Raw genomic sequence first — 20494 nt, 5'->3', positions numbered from 1 at the left:
TAAAGAAGACTGAAGCTTTCTTATACCATGGGGAAGGTGGGTATCAAACGAGTGTACAGAGCATCGATACTACGATCACGAAGATTCTTTCTTTTAGTCTCTATTGTGGTGTTTGTTATCTGTACCATCTATTTTGAAAAACTGATTCCATTTTTCAACTTTACAAATAATTCGGTGTTTTCCTTACCAAAGGACTATGATATTATAGCTCAAAGGGAGGCGTTTTCAAATCAAGTTTATGATAAATGGGATCGACAATCTACAAAAATTTCAGCATTAAGTTTCAATAGTAAATGTCAATCATATTTTCAACAATTGAAAAAAATATATCCACATGATATAGTTGATCTAGAAGTATTACAGTATACTCCTGTTGATAGATATCTATATAAGAAGAAGAAATGGGTTAGAGAGAGAGAAAAGTCCATGAAGAAAGAGTTAGCTGGAATTGGGGAAAGATTCCATCCTCATCATAATATCGAAATAGAAAAAGAATTCATACTTCGAAGTTATAATTTATCCGTTCATGAAGGTCAAACAAGTACTACCTTCAACCATTTACGAGTATGGGGAAATTGCTTTATAGACAACAATACAGGTGAAAGTTCAGATCAGCCAGATTACAAATTAGCTGGCGATTTTGAGAATAAGCTCTATCCATGGCTATCGAAATCATTACCAATATTTCAAAATTGGAAAGGAGAAAAATTACCTACAAATGAACTTCCCATATACGATAGATCCAAGAAATCTTCTAGTGAATCTAGTAATCTTTTCATTCGTGATTTTCAGTTGAAAAGCAATGGTAAAGGTATAGTCATACCGATTGTTCTTAGTTCAGCTCGAGATCGGCAATTATCAAATGTATGTCGATTAATCAAGGTATTACGAGCTTTGAAAAATACCCTCCCTATAGAAATCACATACATGAAAAGTAATAATGATTTGAATGAACAAGAAATGAAACAAATCATTGAAGCTGCTCGTACCGATGTATCTAAATTGCCTTCCAGCTACAAAGCCTATTTTGAACTTTTGCATAGGGATCAAACGGCTAAATTTGCTAGTGAGAAGGATTTCCCCAAACAAGTGATTTGGTTTGTTGATTTGACGCCATTAAAGAATACGAAACAACATCCATTGGTGGCCAAGAATTATATATATAACAGTCCAAGTTTCATTTATACTTTAGGAACTATTTTCAATTCATTTGAAGAAGCTATAATATTATCACCCCATACGATACCCTTGATTGAAATTGAACAATTATTCCAAGATGAATCATATCGAAAACATGGACATTTATTATTCAAACTTCCTTCTTATTATCAAGATTCTAAGATTAAAAAATTCACCCCAGGGTTTCATGAAGTTACATCATTAATTGAGAATCATATATATCCCTCAGATTCAGATTTCGAATATTTCAACATACCGAAGAGAGATAAGGATATGACTGCCACAAAGAGAATTTATCGTGATAATTTCGATAAGTTGATCGATTCACATATGATGATATTTAACAAGAATGAAGCTATGAGTGGGTTATTGTTAAGTTGTAATTTCCAAATTTATAAATTGCTTTCGATAAGATTCTTCACCATTAAGGATCAATTAAAATTAGAACATATGTGGATTGGTCAGGAATTAGCAGGTCATATGCCTAATTTTAATTTTGAATATGGAGTTGGAACAGGTATTTTGACTCCAAGAATTAATCGTGCTCTGGAAAAGGTCTCTATGGCTCAAGAGATTTGTTCATCATCTTGGGGACAAATAAATATGAAGGATCAATTGTTATATGTTACCTCATATCAATTGGATAATCTCTTTGGAGATTCATTTAAATTCAAACAAGATTTAGAGAGAAAATATGTGGCCATTGAACAAGAAATCATCGTCAATGATGATGGAACAAATCTGACGCATCAAACTGTTGATCGAAGCTTATTTGATACAAAAGTGAAATTGAACCCTCTTGTGATTGAAAACATAATGAAAGCACCCACCATTACCAATCCAATTTTCAGTGAGAATTTACAATATTTAGAACCCTCTCAAAGTTGGATAAAACAAGACAACTTCGGTGGATTCAAGGGATTCCCATATTGGTGTAGTTATGATGTTGTGGGAGATTCTATTGATGGTCAACGAGGGATAGTGATTAATGTGAATGCCATAAATCAAGCAAGATTCAAGTTCTTGGTTGATATATGGCAAACAAATGTGATATAAAAAACCGATATATAGATATGTAAATTGGTGTAACTATTTGATAAATGTGTAATAAATGTTTTGTAAAATAATAGCTTCTTTTTGCAACATAATTATTTTTCTTATCACTTTTGCGGGTTCCCCACTGAAAATCTCAAATTATTAAATACTCGCGGGGAGGCCGCCCGCTAAACACACACAAAAAAAATATAAATATTTACTGAACACGTCAACAAACAGCGCCCAATATATTTCCACCCCATTAATTATGATCAGGTAAAATACAAAAATTAAATGACTTAATATTACAAAATGAATATAAAAAAATAACGTCACAGACAGGATTCGAACCTGCGCAGGTAAAACCCAACGCCTAGGCTGCTACAAATAGCAGGGCGTCGCCTTAACCGCTCGGCCACTGTAACTTCAATTATTAAGTTGTTAATTTAAAATCTCACTACTTATTGTAGTTTTAAAGAGAGATTTAGTCACGTGAATTTTTTTAATTAGTCAAAAAGGGTTAATTGGTGATAGTCTACTGTGTATACAAAGAGGTAAAATAGATCATAGGATAATTAGCTTCATATCATTAAGCAGTATTTTGGAAAGCGTTCATTTTGCGCAACGTTTTGTCCAACATAGTTAAGCATCGATAAACAAAAATGAATTTTGCGACAAGTTTCAACTGTTACATTTGACATGACAATTCGAATGGGATGATGGTCCAAAGTAAAATTATGTATGAGACAACGTTAACATAAGTACGGGTTGAGCCTTGCGATGAATTATAATTACGTCTTAAAATGATGTCAAAGCTAAGAATTAAGCGAATTGATTTAGCAGTAAGTAAGAGTAGTGACGAAATAGTATTGTTCGGAGAAACTGTTCATCAGACAACGGAGACTCTTTTTCGACAAAAGAAATTTTGTGAGTACTGAAATTTACCGCAAAAAGGTAAATCAAGAGATAAGTAAACTAGGCACAAAGATGGATTTATGAAGGGAAGAAGATATGAATACGAATAAGGGGTATATCAAGGTACCTTGTCTAAACATTCACTATGATAAATTAATGCTATGTAACACTATTTGGCTTATTGATGTAGTATAAAATGATTAATCCAATAGAATTCCTTTGCTAAGGCGGAAGATAGAGGAAACTATTCACTCACACCACTAGAAAATTTTGTTTCAACGCTAAAATTTTAAGTTATGGTTACATTAATGTAACGTAAGGTAAAACCAGTCAAATATATTAATACTAATATGATTAGCATTACTATATTTAGGTTATGATCGAGGCTGATTCCCTATAGAATAAAAACTAACCTAAAATAAAATGAAATGAAATAAAATAAAATAAAATAAATCATATCAAAATTAATCGCCTATTATTATGTTCTTGTGCATAAAATTTTTATTCTATTAGATACAAAATAATAAATTATTGCTAATTTAATTGGGTTATAGTTCTTGGTATTGTCTACGTCAGTTATGATTACCTGTTTTGATAAGTGATTGTAATCTATCGCAACCATATTAAAATTTTGTTGATGATGTATGGAAGGTGGGGTGATGGGGGGGAAGAAGGTGAAGCAAGGCAGAAAATTTAAATTGTCCCCACTTAACTCTCACTCACTAAAAATTATTGGCATGGGTAGTGGGCAACCCACCCACACCTTCCCTATTTCTCAGCAAAATTTCTCCTTAATTTTAATTATTCCCCCGCTAATTATTGAGTATCCCTACTGCGTAATAAAATTTGCAACTCACTCAACAAAATTTCAAAATAAGATCTTTCTCGGCATAACCATCAAGTCTAATAAAGCGAGCTATTGTTATGTTATAATAAGTATATATCAAAGTACTCCACTGCATCTACCACTTTACGTATTCAGAAAAGATTATCGATTTCTAAACTTCATTTGTTCATTGAAACAATGATATGTAATTAGCTGTTTGTTCTGTTTAAATTACGTTTTGACCACTCCCCACGACTTTGTTTTTTTTTTTTTTTTAATTTTTTTTTTTTTTTTGTTTTGGTTCGTTCGATCCCACATTTACCAAAAAAAATGGATGCATCACCATATAAATAAAACCAAATTTCTTCCAACCCTGATTTCATCCAATTGAGTTTTGATTTTCTTCTTCTGATTTTGAAGTTTTTGAATAGCTATATATTAGATATATATCCTTAGTTCAATCCACCCATTGGCGTTTCAATTGACTTGTTCAATTGATTTCAAAACAAAAAAAAACCAGGTCCATATACCTCTCCGTCCTTCGTCTGACTGCGTGTGTGTCTCCCCATTTATTAATATTCATAACCTAGTTTGATACTGATCAATTAATCTTTAAAACACAAGTCAATAATTCATCAATCATCCATCATTCATTATGTCTGCTGCTAAAAAACATATCAGAACTCAATCGACTTGGGCTTTTGATACTGCAACCACTACTGTTGCCGCTTCACAAATGCGTAATGCTTTGAATAATATAGCTGATACCGTTGAAAATCCTGATGAACAACAAAGATTTGAAAATGAAATGGATTCTTTCTTTGCTTTATTCAGAAGATATTTAACTGATAAAGCTGCTGGTACCACTTTAGATTGGGATAAAATAAAGTCCCCAACTCCAAGTGAAGTGGTTCAATATGAAACTTTTGACGAAGTTGCCAAAGATGCCACTAATTTATCAAAATTAGCTGTATTGAAATTAAATGGTGGTTTAGGTACTTCAATGGGTTGTGTTGGTCCAAAATCAGTTATTGAAGTTAGAGATGGTAATACCTTTTTAGATTTAAGTGTTAGACAAATTGAATATTTAAATCGTAATTATGATGCTGATGTTCCATTATTATTAATGAATTCTTTTAATACTGATAATGATACTGCTAAAATCATTAAAAAATATCAAGGTCATAGAATTAGAATTAAAACTTTTAATCAATCAAGATTCCCAAGAATTTATAGAGATTCTTTATTACCAGTTCCAACTACTTATGATGATAATTTAGAAGCTTGGTATCCACCAGGTCATGGTGATTTATTTGAATCATTAGTTCAATCTGGTGAATTAGATGCTTTATTAGCTCAAGGTAGAGAAATTTTATTTGTTTCAAATGGTGATAATTTAGGTGCTACAGTTGATGTTAAAATTTTAAATCATATGATTGAAACTGGTGCTGAATATCTTATGGAATTAACTGATAAAACAAGAGCTGATGTTAAAGGTGGTACTTTAATTAATTATGATGGTCAAGTTAGATTATTAGAAATTGCTCAAGTTCCAAAAGAACATGTTGAAGAATTTAAAAGTATTAAAAAATTTAAATATTTTAATACTAATAATTTATGGATTAATTTAAGAGCTATTAAAAATTTGGTTGAACAAAATGCTATTGAAGCTGAAATTATTCCAAATCAAAAAACTATTTCAATTGGTTCAAGTGAAATTAATGTTTTACAATTAGAAACTGCTGTTGGTGCTGCCATTAGACATTTTAATGGTGCTCATGGTGTAGTGGTTCCAAGATCAAGATTCTTACCAGTTAAAACATGTTCTGATTTATTATTAGTTAAATCTGATTTATTCTTTTTAGAACATGGTGCATTAAAATTAGATCCAACTAGAGATGGATTCTCAAATCCTTTAATTAAATTAGGATCTCATTTTAAAAAAGTTAGTGGATTCCAATCAAGAATTCCTCATATGCCAAAGATTTTAGAATTAGATCATTTAACTATAACTGGTAATGTTAATTTAGGTAGAGGAGTTACCTTAAAGGGTACTGTTATTATTGTTTGTAATGATGGACAAAGAATTGATATTCCAAATGGTTCTATTTTAGAAAATGTTGTGGTTACTGGTAACTTGACCATTTTAGAACATTAGTCAAATTTGTCTTATCACTTTGCTTGCTACTTTACTCGCTATTTCATTCATAATTTTTGTCAGGATTTCAGTATTATTATTGATTGTTTCTTAGTTCTACTTTGATTGGTTTTCAATCATCTAATATAATCTTATTCTTTTATTTTGTTTATAAGTAATGTTAAAAATATAAAATTCATCTTTCGTAATATATGTATATACAAATTTCAATATATCTTGACGAGTAATATGATCTAACTCTATACCAATAATTCCTTTGCACTTGATAAATCTTCATCACCAGTATAATTCTCAACAAACGTCTTCAAATCATCAGTATAACTCACAAGTTTCTTTTTCAATTCAGTGATCATACGTTTACTTTCATCCAATACTTCAACTTGTTTTTTAATTTCATATTCATCACCATTATTAGATTTCATACTTTCAACATAGCTTTCTTGTTCATTGACTTCTTGTTGATATAATGTCTCTTCTTTGATAAGTCTCTTTAAGGCATTCACCTTGATGGTTAATTGTGTTGGTGACATCCTGAATTGTTTGTATGGTGTTTTGACCTGTTGGTTGATGTGAAGTAGAAGATTTGCTTAAACGATTTAGTTTCATAAATATTTACCATTTTAATTTTCGTTTGTGTACAATTTCGAGTTTGATCAATTTTGTGATTTTTTTCATTTTTCATAATATTTTTACACGACAATAAAATGGTTGCTACCATGTATTTGATTGATAATTTCAATATTTATTAAGAGAGATTAAAAACAAAGACAAATTAAGAAAGGTAGCTATACAAGAGAACAACAACTTAAACATTATTAGGTATGTGCTAGCTAGATAAAACAGACAAAACAAAACAGACAAATAGATAGATAAATAAATAAAAAAGATAAACAAATCAAACAAATAGTGGTATAACCCTAATGGGAGATAAAAGTATAATGGCGCTTATTAGCATCCCATCCACCTTTACCTCTTCCATTTTCAATTTCTTCCATAACTCTGCTAGACTTAATAACATAGTAAGTGTCATTATTATTAATTCTAACAATGGAATTATGCCAAGGAGTTGGAATATGTAATAAGTCAGCCGTTTGAGGTTGTTTATGATCATCAATGGTTTCGATAACTTGACATTTTTCAGGACCTTGTTTACTTAATAGTTGAATACCAAATTTAGGTCCACTATTGATATGAGCATGAATTGAAAATCTTAAATGGAATGGGAAAATTAACTCCACTAAATTTGAATAAGCATCATTTCTTTTAATCATTTCAAAAGCAACTTTGGCAACTGTTTTTTTAAACTTCTTTCTTGACATATTGACGACATTTGGATGTAATTGTAAATCTTCTGTCATAAATTTCGAAAATCCTCTAAATAAATGTAATCTAGCATGATTTGGAGTATTAATATCCTTCTTTAAATTTCCATCATCTGTATCACATGAAGTAACTAATATCTTACGACATGTCTCCGATTCAGGATCAATTTCTGTACCTAAATAATGACCCAATTCAACATCAGCAATAATATCTTCATTAAATTTCTTTGTCTTTAAAGAGAAGATATCAGGTAATGAGCAAAATTTAATAGGATCACATTCATCATCAATTTCTTTAACAAGAGATTGATATAAATCTTTTAAAGCTTGAGTATATTTATTAACCATTGAATCATCAACAGCAATACAATCACTAAAAACATGACCATCACTAACAATCCAAATAATAATACCAGGTGGATACACTTTTTTAATTGATTTTGAAAAGGAAATCAATCTTCTTAAAGCTAATTCTTCTCCTTTATCAGGCATTTGCCCTGAAACTTTTTCCACATTGGACGATTTACATGGGAAAGCAGGTAATACAGCTTCTAATGGTTTACCTCTTGAAGTGAAAAAATCAACATTCTTATAAAATACTGATCTTCCAACTTTATCCCATTGATCATTTTCAACGTTATTCTTCAATTCATTATTAAATTTATCAGTAATTAAACCCGTATATCGTTCTGATGTTCTCTCTTCAACATCAGGCTGCGGAAATTTAACATTGGTAGTACGCAAAATTAATTCAATCATCCAAATTTCAAATTCATTAGCATCAAAATCTTCGGTAACAACTCCCGAGATGATTTCATCAGAGCTATTAGCCATTTCCCAAATATTAAAGTCTTTAAAACAAGTCATAGTAAGATTACCAATTTTTTTGGCAGTCTCAGTAAGAACAACATCAATAGCGGAAACTTGACAAACATCAAAATTACTATAGCTTCTATAACTGATAATACCATTATCATTTCTGCTATATATTAATCTTACTCTTTCATAAATAGTAGTTCTCTTGGAACTGAACTCTTCGCTTGTACTTGAACTTGAGCTTGAGCTCGAAGACGAGCTAGATGATAAACTGGTAGAAAATTCGGTCGCAGTCATTTCGGTGTTTTTTTATTAGTGCTTTCCAAAGAAACTTTGTTATGCTTATTGTTGGAAAATGCCAACTTTATATAATAAGCATAAGAAACTTTCAAATGGTTTCATTCGTGATAGGTTACCACTATAATTCTGATACTTTCTTGATATTATAGAGTCATACAGTACAAAAAGTCGTAAGTTGATGATTATATACTTCTGAATTGGAAAATTGCTTTTTTAAAGTAACTACAATGGTGGTCTTATATTACACTTGAGACAAAACTCAACAGTAGAAGAATCATCTAATATAACCATATTAAGTTATTGAATTTGGAAAGAATAAGTTTGAGTTAAGAAAATTTTTCATGTTCCACTTTTGAAGCCGTATAAGTAGGGTCCTAATTCATCTTATTTTTTTGTGATGTACTTTAACTTCAGATTTGCTCAAGATACTCACTTAGACATTGTATAAGAGTAGGTACTTTTGTATTTCTCCCAATTTTGAAACTTTGAAAGCTTGAGGCTTACTGTTTATACTAAGTTTTAATTATGCTGGAGATGGTTGATTATATGTTCTACTTGAGAACTATTTCAAGTGTTGTGATAGGAGTATTTGTGTATGTAATCTCAACCATTATTATTCCACCATTCGAATTTCCTACCAATATCCCAACCATTCCTTTCTATGTCTCATTTTTAGGAACATATACCAATATGGATCAAGAAGAAATATACAACAAATATCTCAGAGCTAAGTTAGAAAAGTACGGTGCTGTTAAAATATACTTTGCTTCTAGATGGAATATCCTAGTAACCAAACCTGAATATTTACAAGAAGTTTTCAAATATGAAGATATTTATGCAAAAAGCGGTAATCAAGAAAAGATTCCATATTCAGTTTTAGCAAATTATACTGGGAATAACATCATAAGTGCTCATGGTAAACAATGGAAATTGTATAGAAATGTCGTTCAACAATCCATTCAATTTCCAAATATAGAACCAGTCCATAAAAATTCACAATTATTGGTTAAACTAATCCAAGACCAGATTACAAATAAGGGTGATACTTTTTCAGTTATGGATATTCTTCAAAAATATGCTCTTGCAAACGTTGGTGAATCAGTTATCGGCATGAATTTTAAAAGCTTGGAAGAAGATGATAATGAATTACATAACAAAATAAAATATGTGAAACTGCAGATATTCAAACCGTTATACCTTAATTTTCCATTCTTGGATATGTTACCTATTCCTAGTAGACAAAAGGCTATGGAAGAAGTTAGAAAATTTAGAGATTATTTTGCTCAATTGGTTCTTGGCTCAAGACAATCAGGTGAAACTTCTAACTTAGCTGGTAATAAATTAATAGAAGCTTATCAAAACAATAGTATTAACTTTAAACTGTTCACTGATAACATTATAATTTTAATGGTTGCTGGGCATGAAAATCCTTTATTACTAATGCTCTCTTTACTTTACGTAATTGCAAAGAATCGTCATGTTCAAGATCAGATAAGAAAAGAAATTCTTGAAGGGGTTGATAATTTACCCTATACTCAATCTGTGATTTATGAAACTTTAAGAATGTATCCACCCTTGGGACAAATTATTAATAGAAGAACTACAAGACCAGTAATGCTTGGAAATAAAATAAAAATTCCTCAAAACGTATATGTTGGTTATAATAATTTTGGAACTGGTAGAGACGCCAACATTTGGAACAATGCAGATCAATTTCAACCCGAAAGGTGGGGCCATACACTAGAAGAAATAAACTCAAACTATTCCATTGCCAAGAGAAATGCTCAACTACCTGCCTTTCATGGAGGAAAGAGAGCATGTTTAGGTGAGAAGTTTGCATTATTAGAAACAAGAGCTGTTGTTGTTGAAATATTAACTAATTATGATATTAGTTTAGCCGAAAATTGGAAAGACAAGTTAACACCAGCTGGTCCAGTGTGTCCTTTGATGCTCAAAATTAAGTTTGAAACACATGATAAAAAGTCAATACATTAATCATCCTGTCATCTATATTTTTTTTTTGTAGGAAGCGCAAATTTGTTCTTTCCTAAAAAAGAATTTTTGCAGCTCTTTTTTTTTCTTTGCATGAGCAAATTTATTTTTTAAACTGAGCATATATTTTGCCGCGTTTTGTTTATATGATGAAATATTTAGAATACGGCAACTTTAAAACTGCCTTCTGATTTATCAAATTTTTAAGTTAGTCGGCTTTTAACCTTTTCCTAAATATTTATCTACTTTTTAAAATATTTTTATTTTTTCAACCATGTTTATCAAACTTGTTTCTGAAATTAAGAGTCATGGAAGCTAAAGAGACACCATTACAATTGAAGACAGAAGAAGTATCTTCAAATCTGGAAGATATAGAGAAACAGGTTCTGAGACCAACTTATTCAGTTATTCCTAGGAAGAGAAAGTTCTTTATCCTAGCTTTAGTCACCTTAGCTGGATTATTGGGTCCAATTTCCGGAAACATATATATTCCTTTATTACCATTATTACAGGATGTATTTCATGTTTCGGCCACAACAATCAATGGAACTGTATCAGTATTCATGATTACATTTGCATTTGCACCACTTTTATGGGCAAGTTGGGCTGATTTTGGAGGTCGTAAAATCTTATATTCTGTATCGTTGGTATTTTTCATTCTTGCTAATATCTTATTAGCAGTTGTTCCAGCTAACATTGGAGCATTGTACGTTTTAAGAATCGTTCAAGCATTTGGTGCATCCAGTGTAATTTCATTAGGAGCTGGAACTGTTGCTGATCTTTTCAGTCCCAAGGATAGAGGAAAAGCAATATCAATTTTTATGATTGGTCCTCAAATTGGTCCAATCATTGGACCTGTGTTAAGTTCTATTGGTGCTAAAGGACAATGGAGATGGATTTTTGGATTTTTGGCTATATTTGGTTTTGTTGTATACTTGGTACTTCTTTTCTTTCTTCCAGAGACCTTACGTTATCTTGTTGGAGATGGAGAATGTTACGGAAATGGTTCATGGTTCGTGGTACCAAAACTAAAACAAGAAAAACTTGTTCCTGAAAGTGAACGCTTTCCTAAACCACCAAGACCAAGTATTAAACTCATCTGGAAACTTTTAAACTATAAACCTGTTCTTCTTTGTTCTATAAATGGTGGTTTATTGTTTGCGGCTTTCTATGCAATGAGTATAAGTTTTTCAAGAGTCTTGAAAGAGAAATATCACTTCTCTGAGCTTCATGTAAGTTTGTCATATATTTGTCCCGGTATTTCCTTGATTGGGGGTTCCCTTTTAGGTGGATGGTCTTCTGATAGATTATGCCAAATGCTTAAGAAAAAGGATGCAGATACTTATATTCCAGAAAAGAGATTTTCTTTACAAATTGTTGGATTGATTATATCAATGGCTGGAATGGTAGGATATGGTTGGTGTATAGAAAAGCAAGTTCATGTAGTTGCAGTATTTGTCTTTGCATTTTTATCTGGGTTTGGTATGACATGGGTTTTTGTTTCCAATACGACTTACTTGACTGAGTGTACAACTGGTCTGCCAGCTACTAATGTTGCTATCGGAAACTTGATGAGGAATGTAGCTGCCGCTATTTCTTCGGTTATTATTGACAAATTAATTAAACTGATGGGTTATGGGTGGTGTTTCACGGGATTGGCATTTACATACCTTGTTGGTATTGGATTTGTGATAATATTGCTCAAATATGGCTCGAAATGGAGACATGAATATTCTCTACCTAGAACTAGTAAATAGTTTATTGTAATTAAAGTATATATTTGCAATGAATCAAAAGTATAATTCTCAATGCGGCAATTGTAGGCACATTTTCTGTGCATATATTTGCTCACTCCCAAGAAATTTTAGTCCCTGTTAAAGCCTTTCAATTTGCGCAATGGTCTTTCGAACTCTTTAAACATTCCGATAAAGGAGTTGTGTATTGCTGTATTGAATTTACATTAAACTATAAAACCCAACCCAAAGCTACCTGAAAACTCATATATTTGGAGTATGAATAACAACAGACAAAATGGTTGACCAGTCTAACATTTCAAATTCCGCAAGTTCATCAATAAACTCCAAATACGACAGTATCAACCAAGGAGATGGTGATAAAACTCTTCGTTCCCTGGATCTTGAACAGTCTGTAATTGAAAGTGAATCAATATGGACCAAGAAATCAATCTATCGTGCTTGGTTATTACTTTGTTATACAACAGGTCCTGTTGCGTCAATGTCAAGAACATATATCCCCGCTACCATACAATCCGTCGCTAGAGAGGTTGGAAAAACCAAAGCTGGAAAAAAATGTGGTTTTAAAGGAAACGATTGTTATGTCAAATTTGGTACTGGAACTGTTCATTATACATCATATGTCTTGTATTTGAGAGCTATTGCAACTGCTTTAGAAGGTGTGTTATGTTTATTTTTAATGGGTATTGCTGATTATTCCAATTACAGAAAAATTCTTTTAATCGCTTCAATTTTTGTTTATGGTACACTTGCATTACCATTTGGAGGATTAACTGGTAAGAATTATCCCACATTAATGGCTTTGTCGGCTTTATATGGTCTTCTCTCGGTGGTTGATTCAACTTATCAAATATTAGAAGGTTCTTATATTCCTTTATTCCTGAGAGCTGCATCTCCTAAAGGGTCTGTCGCTGAAGATGTTAGAAGAGAAATGGTTTTGAAAAGAGGTTCAGTTGTTAGTGTTATGGGATTATTTATTGGAAATCTTGGTGGTCTTACGGCTTTATTAATTGGGATAATTATCTCATATACTAGAGGTGGTCCTATGGTTAACGGTTATCATAACTTTTTGTTAGCTATTTCTATTGCGGGTGGTATTACAGTTCTTTTTTCAATTATATCAGCATTTTTTATTCCTAATGTTCGTGGTAAGGAAAAACCAAAACATGAAATCTTGTTATTTTTAACTATAAAAAGGTTTATCAGCTTACTTGAAGAAATTCAAAAGTATCCCAATGCTTTCCTCTATTGTATCGCTTGGGTCGTTTGGAATGTTAGTTTCAGCAATTTTATGAGTATGTTTGTGCTTTTATTCAGATCAACTCTTGGTTTGGGTTCCTCGGATTCAGAATACACAGTATATACTTTCATGTCATATGTTACTGCTTGTATTGGTTCTATTTCATGGATGTATTTATATCCTAGATGTTCAATAAACATTAAGACTTGGGGTTATGGCTTTTTGGCATTTTCATTATTTACTAACTTTTGGGGTTGCTTGGGTATTAGCAATAAAACTTCTGTTGGTTTCAAACATAGATGGGAATTTTGGGTTTTTGAAGTTTTCTATTCAGCTTCAAGTTCATCAATGAGATCTTTAAATAGAACCGTTTATAGCACCTTACTTCCTGAAGGTGATGAAGCTCAATATTTTGGTCTTGAAATAATGTTAGGAGTAGCAACTGGTTGGATTGGATCATTGGTCAATGCTACTATTCAAGACAGAACAAATAACGATAGATTTCCATTCTTACCAAATCTCTTTTTGGTTTTAATCTCAATAACCCTTTATTATTTGGTTGATTTTGAGAAGGGAATGAAAGATGCTGAAAAATTAGTTGAAAGTAGTGAAAGTAACACTGAAGTATTAGAAGAGCATTTTATTCCTCCAAAGTAGTTTTTCAAATTTTGGATGCGAAATATTTTTAATATTATACTCTTCTCTTCATTGAATTGAAATTAAAGCAAATAATAAATTACATATATAAAAATAGATATTTATAGTTTTAGTAGGTCAATGTAATAGTTTAAGAGTTCAATTTTTATATTTTTAGTTATCAATTTTTACTGTTTGTAGATCTCAAAGATTTTTCAGATTTGCAATTCTAATATTTCAATTTTAGGAATATTAGCCCACACAAATATCTCAGTAGTTAAATAACACATGAAACATATTATTAAGATATAATTTAATACGTTTATGTCTTTAAATCACCAAAAATATCGATATTTGACCATTTTTTGAAGTTTAAGTTTGACTTATTTACACAAACCAGACAATATTTTCTGCTAGAGCTTCGTTCCTCATGGCCCAATGGTCAAGGCGTCTGGCTACGATTTAGTATCCACTTCTGGAACCAGAAGATTCCAGGTTCGACTCCTGGTGGGGAAGCTTTTTTTTTTGAAAATTTTTTATTTATTCCATTTCAAAGTAACTCAGCTTTAGCTATTTAGATTGTCAGTCAACTAGATGACTTTTATAATGCTTATATGATTTCCTTAAATGTTTTTTTTTTATTTTTATATATTGCAGAATTAAAATTATTGTTGCAAGAGTTGTAGACTTTTCGGATGAAGGTTCCGATAAGTTAAGTTGCAATTATCATAAAAATCAGAAAGAACCTATGAAGACTAGAACAATTCGATTAGTCAAACGTATATAAACGAACTAGGGGTCATATGGTCATTCAGAGATATATACACTTATATTTCAAACAAGTGGTCGTATAATCGTATATTCATCACTATATGAATATTTATTTCTAACTAAAATATTTTTTTCGTTACTATTTGGATCTCGTATGATATGACGCAGCGGATTTGTAATGGTCCGTCTTTGCCAATATATAAATTTCACTTAATTTCTCCATCTTTTTCAAATTTATTTCCATCTTACATCATACCATATCACTACCTGAACTATACAAGATGTTAGCAGAACCTATAAATATTAAGAAATGGATTGAAGAAAACAGTCATTTATTACAACCTCCAGTTAATAATTATTGTCTTCATAGAGGTGGATTCACCATTATGATAGTTGGAGGTCCAAATGAAAGAACTGATTATCATATCAATCAAACCCCTGAATATTTCCATCAATTAAAGGGTCATATGTGTTTGAAAGTCGTCGATGAAGGTAAATTCAGAGATATTATCATTAATGAAGGTGATTCATTCTTATTGCCACCAAATACTCCTCATAATCCAGTTAGATTTGCTGATACTATTGGTTTAGTGGTGGAACAAGATAGACCAGAAGGTGTTAATGATAAAGTCAGATGGTATTGTCATGGATGTAAAGAACCAGTCAATGAAAATGAATTTTATTTAACTGACTTGGGTACTCAAATCAAAGAAGCAATTGTTGCCTTTGATGGTAATATTGAAGCTAGAACTTGTAAGAAATGTGGTACCTTAAATTACTCTAAACCTCAATAATAGTTACCCGAAAACGATGACTTAGACTATAATATTTTGTATATAAATATATTTAACGATTTAAAAGAATTTCAGATACGAATATATATAACAATTTGTAAATAAAAACATATAAAAATCATAAGATTTAGAAGGTGGATATTCTTAACTTAAAGGATGGATCGATTCTATTCGTCTATTCAAACTTCTTACCTTTATATAAGTGTTCACCCTTTTCAAATACCCAATCAACAACAGCTTCAACTGGTTCATCAAAGATATAAGGTAAAACAGGAACAATACCTAAACCAATTGCCACTGGACCATATGTTTTTAAGACATTAATACCCGAATTTTTAAATAATATGGAAGAATATCTAACTGCACTATGAATAGTAAAAGCTGGTAAACCCATTGATGCAATACTTTGGAAAATACCCCTCTTAACAGCAACTAATCTCCAATCTGAATCAACAAGTGAAGGATTTTGAGTTTTAAAAGCAGCAGCTGCTTCAGGATCAGCTTCAGGATAAGCATTATGCCAAGGTTTTAAACCTGGAGTATAACGACCTTCTGATTTCAATTTAACAATCCAAGAGAAATACAGAACATCACCTAAAATATATAACCATGATACACCGTACCCCATTCTAACTAACCAAGGATGAGCCACGGGACGGAATGATTCACCAATATCAGAAGTATAAGCCACATATCTATGAGAAGCTAATAAGATGGTTCTAAATCTATTAGCATAAGCGGCGTATCTTAAACCTGATTCTTGCTCTTCTTCAGCAAGCGTGGTTGAAGTTGACAGTAATGAACCCTCTACTTTGGATGGTACAGTTGACATATTTGAAAATGTAGTATTATTAAGTACAAATTAGAATAATTGCAATTGAGTCTAATGGAATGGAATTGAACAAATCCAATTAGGATGAAATCTTCCCTTGATTCGATTCATATCAATCTCTATTTATACATATTATGGAATTTTATAATTTAATTTTGTGGCATTCGCACGCTGCCATTAATTTGGCGTCTAACGGCAAATAAGAATTGAAATTTATTTTATGATGGCAAAAAACTTACCGATATGATTTACTCTAATGACTCAAAATTTAAGAATGATTGTTGATGTCGTTTAAATTAGGAAGAGTACAATGCATAGATCTTGATGGCAAAAAGTACGAGTTTACTTAAATCATTGTTTTATATTAAAGTGTCTATTATATACAAATTGTATTAGCTGCGAAAATATGTCACTTGCAAAGCTTAATTTTACTTGCTTTACAAATACTTATTAGGTATATGTAAATTTGGAATAAGCCATGGATAATTTTTAGCAGTCTTTTTACAAAATTTGACATCTGAGAACCATTGACCATTATTATGATCGACTTTAACTGTGAATGCTTCAATTTCACCTTGATCTTTCTGATCTTTCTTTTCTTTAATCCAATCAGGGACATTCTCTATAATAATTTGATTTGAAGAAGGAATTTGACAAGTTTCACCTAAAGTCCAAGTACCAACATATACCATCCAAGGAATTTCATCTCCTTCAATTATAAATTCCACAATTTGACCACCACAATCATACAGCTTAGCTAAACGAAAAGCCAGTTTAATAAATCTAGCCGCGAATTCAACACCCAAATCAAGATAATGAAATACAATGTAAATATAATTTTGTGACCAAGCACCTATTATTGAACTTAATTTATAAGTTAAAGTTTCAGCTAAACCGAAATTATATTTATAACTTGAAAAATTATTAATAATAGTCTTTGCATTAGTATTACCTTGGAATTTTTTAATTAAATCAAATGGAGCAGCTTTTAATTCAATCAAAGTGAAATTACCTGCTAATCTTGGGTTGTTCAAGGTTGGAGTTTCAACTTGGATCCAAGTACGATTAACAAAATCCACCACTGGCATGGTTTGAATCGATCTGAAAGGAACGGTTAATGTCCAATTTACAATAGTGTTAAATTGAGGACCAGCAAATGATGATTGTAAACCTAATGATGCATGAACATTACATATCAACGAGCATATCAAAACATATAATGGTAAAACACTTACCATCTTGAATATGTCCTATGGTAAATCAAAAGTAAAATGAATGATATCTGAAAAGAAGATTGAAAAATCAAAAAGTGAAGTAAAATTTATTTAAAGAAGAGATTGTTGAAGAATCTTATCGTTAAAGTGAAAAATTATACCATTTGCAGATATGGCTCTCTTTCACTTTTTGATTAGATTTGAATCAAATTTCCTGTATATAGTTTATTGGTATTCACACGTCTAAATTCTAAAAACCACAAACTAAATTTAGTGTGACAAACAAAATGGGTGGTAAAGCAGAAGGCAACATCCAGAGCAAACAGGAACAACAAGTCATAGTAAACTATCAATCATAAGATGAAGTGGTCATTGATTATACGGTTCACGAATACCGTTTCATCCAAAGATCAAGTTAAGGATTTGGACATTCCTATTAGTGTTAATTTCAGTAAAGATGATATTAATAAATTAATCAATATCAGTTGGATTAAGAATATTATTCGATCTAGAATTAAACAATGTAAGAGTAATCGATTAAGATTAATTTATAATGGGAGAGTATTGAATGAACGTACCAACTTCAAATCAGAAATATTCGAACCACGATTAAGATATATTGAACAACAACAAGAAGAAGAACAAACATCAGGTCAACTTCAATCAGAACCACCATCAAATGATGGGGAAAAGATTTATATTCATTGTGTTATTGGAGAAGAATTGACAAGTGAACAATTGATAGAAGAGAATCAATTAGACAATAAACCTCAAGAAATCAGTACTACTCCTCAAGTGATTGGGTTTGATCGATTATTACAACAAGGGTTTAGTCAAGATGATATTAATGATTTAAGACGACAATTTTATCTGATTTATAGTCCATCAATGTTACAGCTGAATGCAAATCGGGAGATTAATGATTTAGAAGAAGAAGAACAAAGAACTAGAGATATTCGACAATTAGAAGAACGATGGATTGAATCAACGGTGAATGGGAATGGTACGACGGCGACTCCCACCACAACTAATAGTTCTGCTAATGTACCAGGTTCAGGAGGAAATAGTGCTGGTGTAAATACTGTGAATCCTGATGATAGAATGACAGGGGCAGCCCAAGCTCCAGCTCCATCTCAAGATTTAGATGATGTCCAAGGTAATGAAGATTTATTACTTGGATTATTATTGGGGACATTCTTAGGGGTTGTAAGTGTTATATTCTTAGCTGCTGATGATACTGTGTTTAATAAACGAGTTAAAACATCAATGATTGTGGGAGTGTTTATTAATTTTTCATTTGCAATAGTTAGAGGTCAATGGATTTAATTTAGGGAATAAATAGGTTTATTATTCATAATATAAAAGAAGTAATGATAAGTAAAAATTAAACTTAAATTTAATAGGATGTAAATGTTTGATCTACCAGCCCTCACCAATTTCCATATAGATATATTCATACAAATATACAAATGGGATAAAACTAATGAAAGGGCATTAAGATGATCTTCTTTTCGTGTGAAAAAGATGGGGTTTATCTCGCCATAACTTGACGCTCGCCAACTCGTAGGTATATCTGAAAAAGACAAGCAACACGGTTATAGTTATGGCTGCCGCACGAAGAAGAAAAGGGGAAAGAAAGAAGAAGAAGTTGTTAAAACAACTTGATATATGAAAAATTTTTTTTCAACTTTATACTGATGGAATCTTTAGTTAGGGTGTAATTGTATGCAGGTATCACCAAAAAATGAGGTTTAGTATGGGAACAAATAGTTTTACCCGGATAACACGACTCCTAGGCTTATAGTTAGTAATAAACGGTTGACATGGAGGTATGTTGTATAGGGATATTTAGGTACAACGTCAGGGCTTCGATCACCAAAGTAGTGCTTAAGTACTAATGTAACTTAATATGGTTCATAAAAACGGTAGTGGTAGAAACTCTATCTTGTGATACATGACGTAGCCGATTATAACCGTTTGATAAACTACTAAACAGCAATTATAACTAGAAATTACTAACACTACTATCTATAATGACTTTTACATAGTTAAGTATATAAATTAAAAGTAGCACGACAAATAATATGTCAAATATGGAAAAAGTCAAAGTGCTAAAGTCCATTTCCTTTCAACCTAAAATTTGTAGGGGAAAGATGTAGGGGAAAGAGGGAGTAGTGGGTCGGTCAGTGATACAAAATAGTGAGGAGGAGGGTGGGAGGGGCATGGCATAAACGATTGAGTGATTATTTAGCGGTTATTCTGGATTAAGTTAGGGTAAGAATTAAAATATTTATTTAACCGTTATTGATCAAACTACTCTACCATATACATCAACTACTATACTATATTGAATCAATCATATTGACTCTATTTATAAGGGTATATCCAATTTAGTGATTGATCGCTGTAATTACAGGTTTTGTGAATTGTTTTGTTCCGGAACCGGCCGCCTAGGCTATCAGTAACAAGAAAAAAATTAGTGAGTCAAGAGCGGTGGGTTCGTGGTGGTTGCGTAATTTTCTGTGTCCCTAATTAAAAGAAAAGTTCTCACTAAATTGAAAATTTTTCACCGCTAATTGTTCTACACTAATTGTCTGTCTCCACAAAATAAACAATCGAAACGAGTAATAATAGTCATATGTAATTGTATGACATTAGTTGTAGTTGATAGTGAATAGTTGGATGAGTACAACTTATCTGTGTTATACAC

General features: G+C 31.5%; 11 protein-coding genes and 2 non-coding genes across 13 annotated transcripts; 8 read left to right on the top strand and 5 right to left on the bottom strand. All coding sequences in view use genetic code 12, as the record gives it.

Moving 5' to 3' along the window:
* Window positions 1–27: 27 nt before the first annotated feature.
* On the top strand, window positions 28–2235 carry MNT4 (Mnt4p; the record flags this gene model as incomplete). The annotated part of the gene is made up of 1 exon (XM_064906629.1): window positions 28–2235. One exon carries the CDS (start codon window positions 28–30, stop codon window positions 2233–2235), a length of 2208 nt encoding a protein of 735 aa, XP_064759361.1.
* A 309-nt stretch (window positions 2236–2544) lies between these two features.
* DFJ63DRAFT_t131 lies at window positions 2545–2639 on the bottom strand. Its single transcript has one exon. It is a non-coding gene; the product is annotated as a tRNA-Ser (tRNA).
* Window positions 2640–4262: 1623 nt separating this feature from the next.
* On the top strand, window positions 4263–6233 carry UGP1 (UTP glucose-1-phosphate uridylyltransferase). Its single transcript, XM_064904503.1, has one exon. The coding sequence runs from the start codon at window positions 4611–4613 to the stop codon at window positions 6111–6113; it is 1503 nt and encodes a 500-aa protein (XP_064759360.1). The 5' UTR covers window positions 4263–4610; the 3' UTR covers window positions 6114–6233.
* DFJ63DRAFT_256746 (uncharacterized protein) lies at window positions 6227–6836 on the bottom strand. The gene has a single exon (XM_064904508.1). It carries the CDS (start codon window positions 6641–6643, stop codon window positions 6353–6355), a length of 291 nt encoding a protein of 96 aa, XP_064759359.1. The 5' UTR covers window positions 6644–6836; the 3' UTR covers window positions 6227–6352.
* Window positions 6837–8812, bottom strand: DIT1 (Dit1p). The gene has a single exon (XM_064904502.1). The coding sequence runs from the start codon at window positions 8546–8548 to the stop codon at window positions 7031–7033; it is 1518 nt and encodes a 505-aa protein (XP_064759358.1). The 5' UTR covers window positions 8549–8812; the 3' UTR covers window positions 6837–7030.
* A 264-nt stretch (window positions 8813–9076) lies between these two features.
* DIT2 (putative cytochrome) lies at window positions 9077–10546 on the top strand (the record flags this gene model as incomplete). The annotated part of the gene is made up of 1 exon (XM_064906628.1): window positions 9077–10546. The coding sequence occupies one exon, from the start codon at window positions 9077–9079 to the stop codon at window positions 10544–10546; it is 1470 nt and encodes a 489-aa protein (XP_064759357.1).
* A 207-nt stretch (window positions 10547–10753) lies between these two features.
* DFJ63DRAFT_256600 (uncharacterized protein) lies at window positions 10754–12437 on the top strand. Its single transcript, XM_064904501.1, has one exon. It carries the CDS (start codon window positions 10852–10854, stop codon window positions 12298–12300), a length of 1449 nt encoding a protein of 482 aa, XP_064759356.1. The 5' UTR covers window positions 10754–10851; the 3' UTR covers window positions 12301–12437.
* A 684-nt stretch (window positions 12438–13121) lies between these two features.
* DFJ63DRAFT_321246 (uncharacterized protein) lies at window positions 13122–14351 on the top strand. The gene has a single exon (XM_064907311.1). The coding sequence runs from the start codon at window positions 13229–13231 to the stop codon at window positions 14192–14194; it is 966 nt and encodes a 321-aa protein (XP_064759355.1). The 5' UTR covers window positions 13122–13228; the 3' UTR covers window positions 14195–14351.
* Window positions 14352–14597: 246 nt separating this feature from the next.
* On the top strand, window positions 14598–14689 carry DFJ63DRAFT_t133. The gene has a single exon. It is a non-coding gene; the product is annotated as a tRNA-Arg (tRNA).
* A 536-nt stretch (window positions 14690–15225) lies between these two features.
* On the top strand, window positions 15226–15738 carry DFJ63DRAFT_323925 (3-hydroxyanthranilate 3,4-dioxygenase; the record flags this gene model as incomplete). Its single annotated transcript, XM_064907566.1, has 1 exon — window positions 15226–15738. One exon carries the CDS (start codon window positions 15226–15228, stop codon window positions 15736–15738), a length of 513 nt encoding a protein of 170 aa, XP_064759354.1.
* Window positions 15739–15913: 175 nt separating this feature from the next.
* Window positions 15914–16570, bottom strand: DFJ63DRAFT_337936 (uncharacterized protein; the record flags this gene model as incomplete). The annotated part of the gene is made up of 1 exon (XM_064908619.1): window positions 15914–16570. The coding sequence occupies one exon, from the start codon at window positions 16568–16570 to the stop codon at window positions 15914–15916; it is 657 nt and encodes a 218-aa protein (XP_064759353.1).
* A 437-nt stretch (window positions 16571–17007) lies between these two features.
* DFJ63DRAFT_315853 (uncharacterized protein) lies at window positions 17008–17808 on the bottom strand (the record flags this gene model as incomplete). The annotated part of the gene is made up of 1 exon (XM_064906627.1): window positions 17008–17808. One exon carries the CDS (start codon window positions 17806–17808, stop codon window positions 17008–17010), a length of 801 nt encoding a protein of 266 aa, XP_064759352.1.
* Window positions 17809–18144: 336 nt separating this feature from the next.
* On the top strand, window positions 18145–19110 carry DFJ63DRAFT_315852 (uncharacterized protein; the record flags this gene model as incomplete). Its single annotated transcript, XM_064906626.1, has 1 exon — window positions 18145–19110. One exon carries the CDS (start codon window positions 18145–18147, stop codon window positions 19108–19110), a length of 966 nt encoding a protein of 321 aa, XP_064759351.1.
* Between the last annotated feature and the right edge of the window lie 1384 nt (window positions 19111–20494).

This window comes from Scheffersomyces coipomensis (assembly GCF_036884675.1).
Source record: "Scheffersomyces coipomensis strain NRRL Y-17651 chromosome Unknown DFJ63scaffold_9, whole genome shotgun sequence".
NCBI lineage: Eukaryota > Fungi > Ascomycota > Pichiomycetes > Serinales > Debaryomycetaceae > Scheffersomyces > Scheffersomyces coipomensis.
The sequence above is the reverse complement of the archived record's forward strand: the minus strand, read 5'-3'. Positions and strand labels throughout refer to the sequence as shown.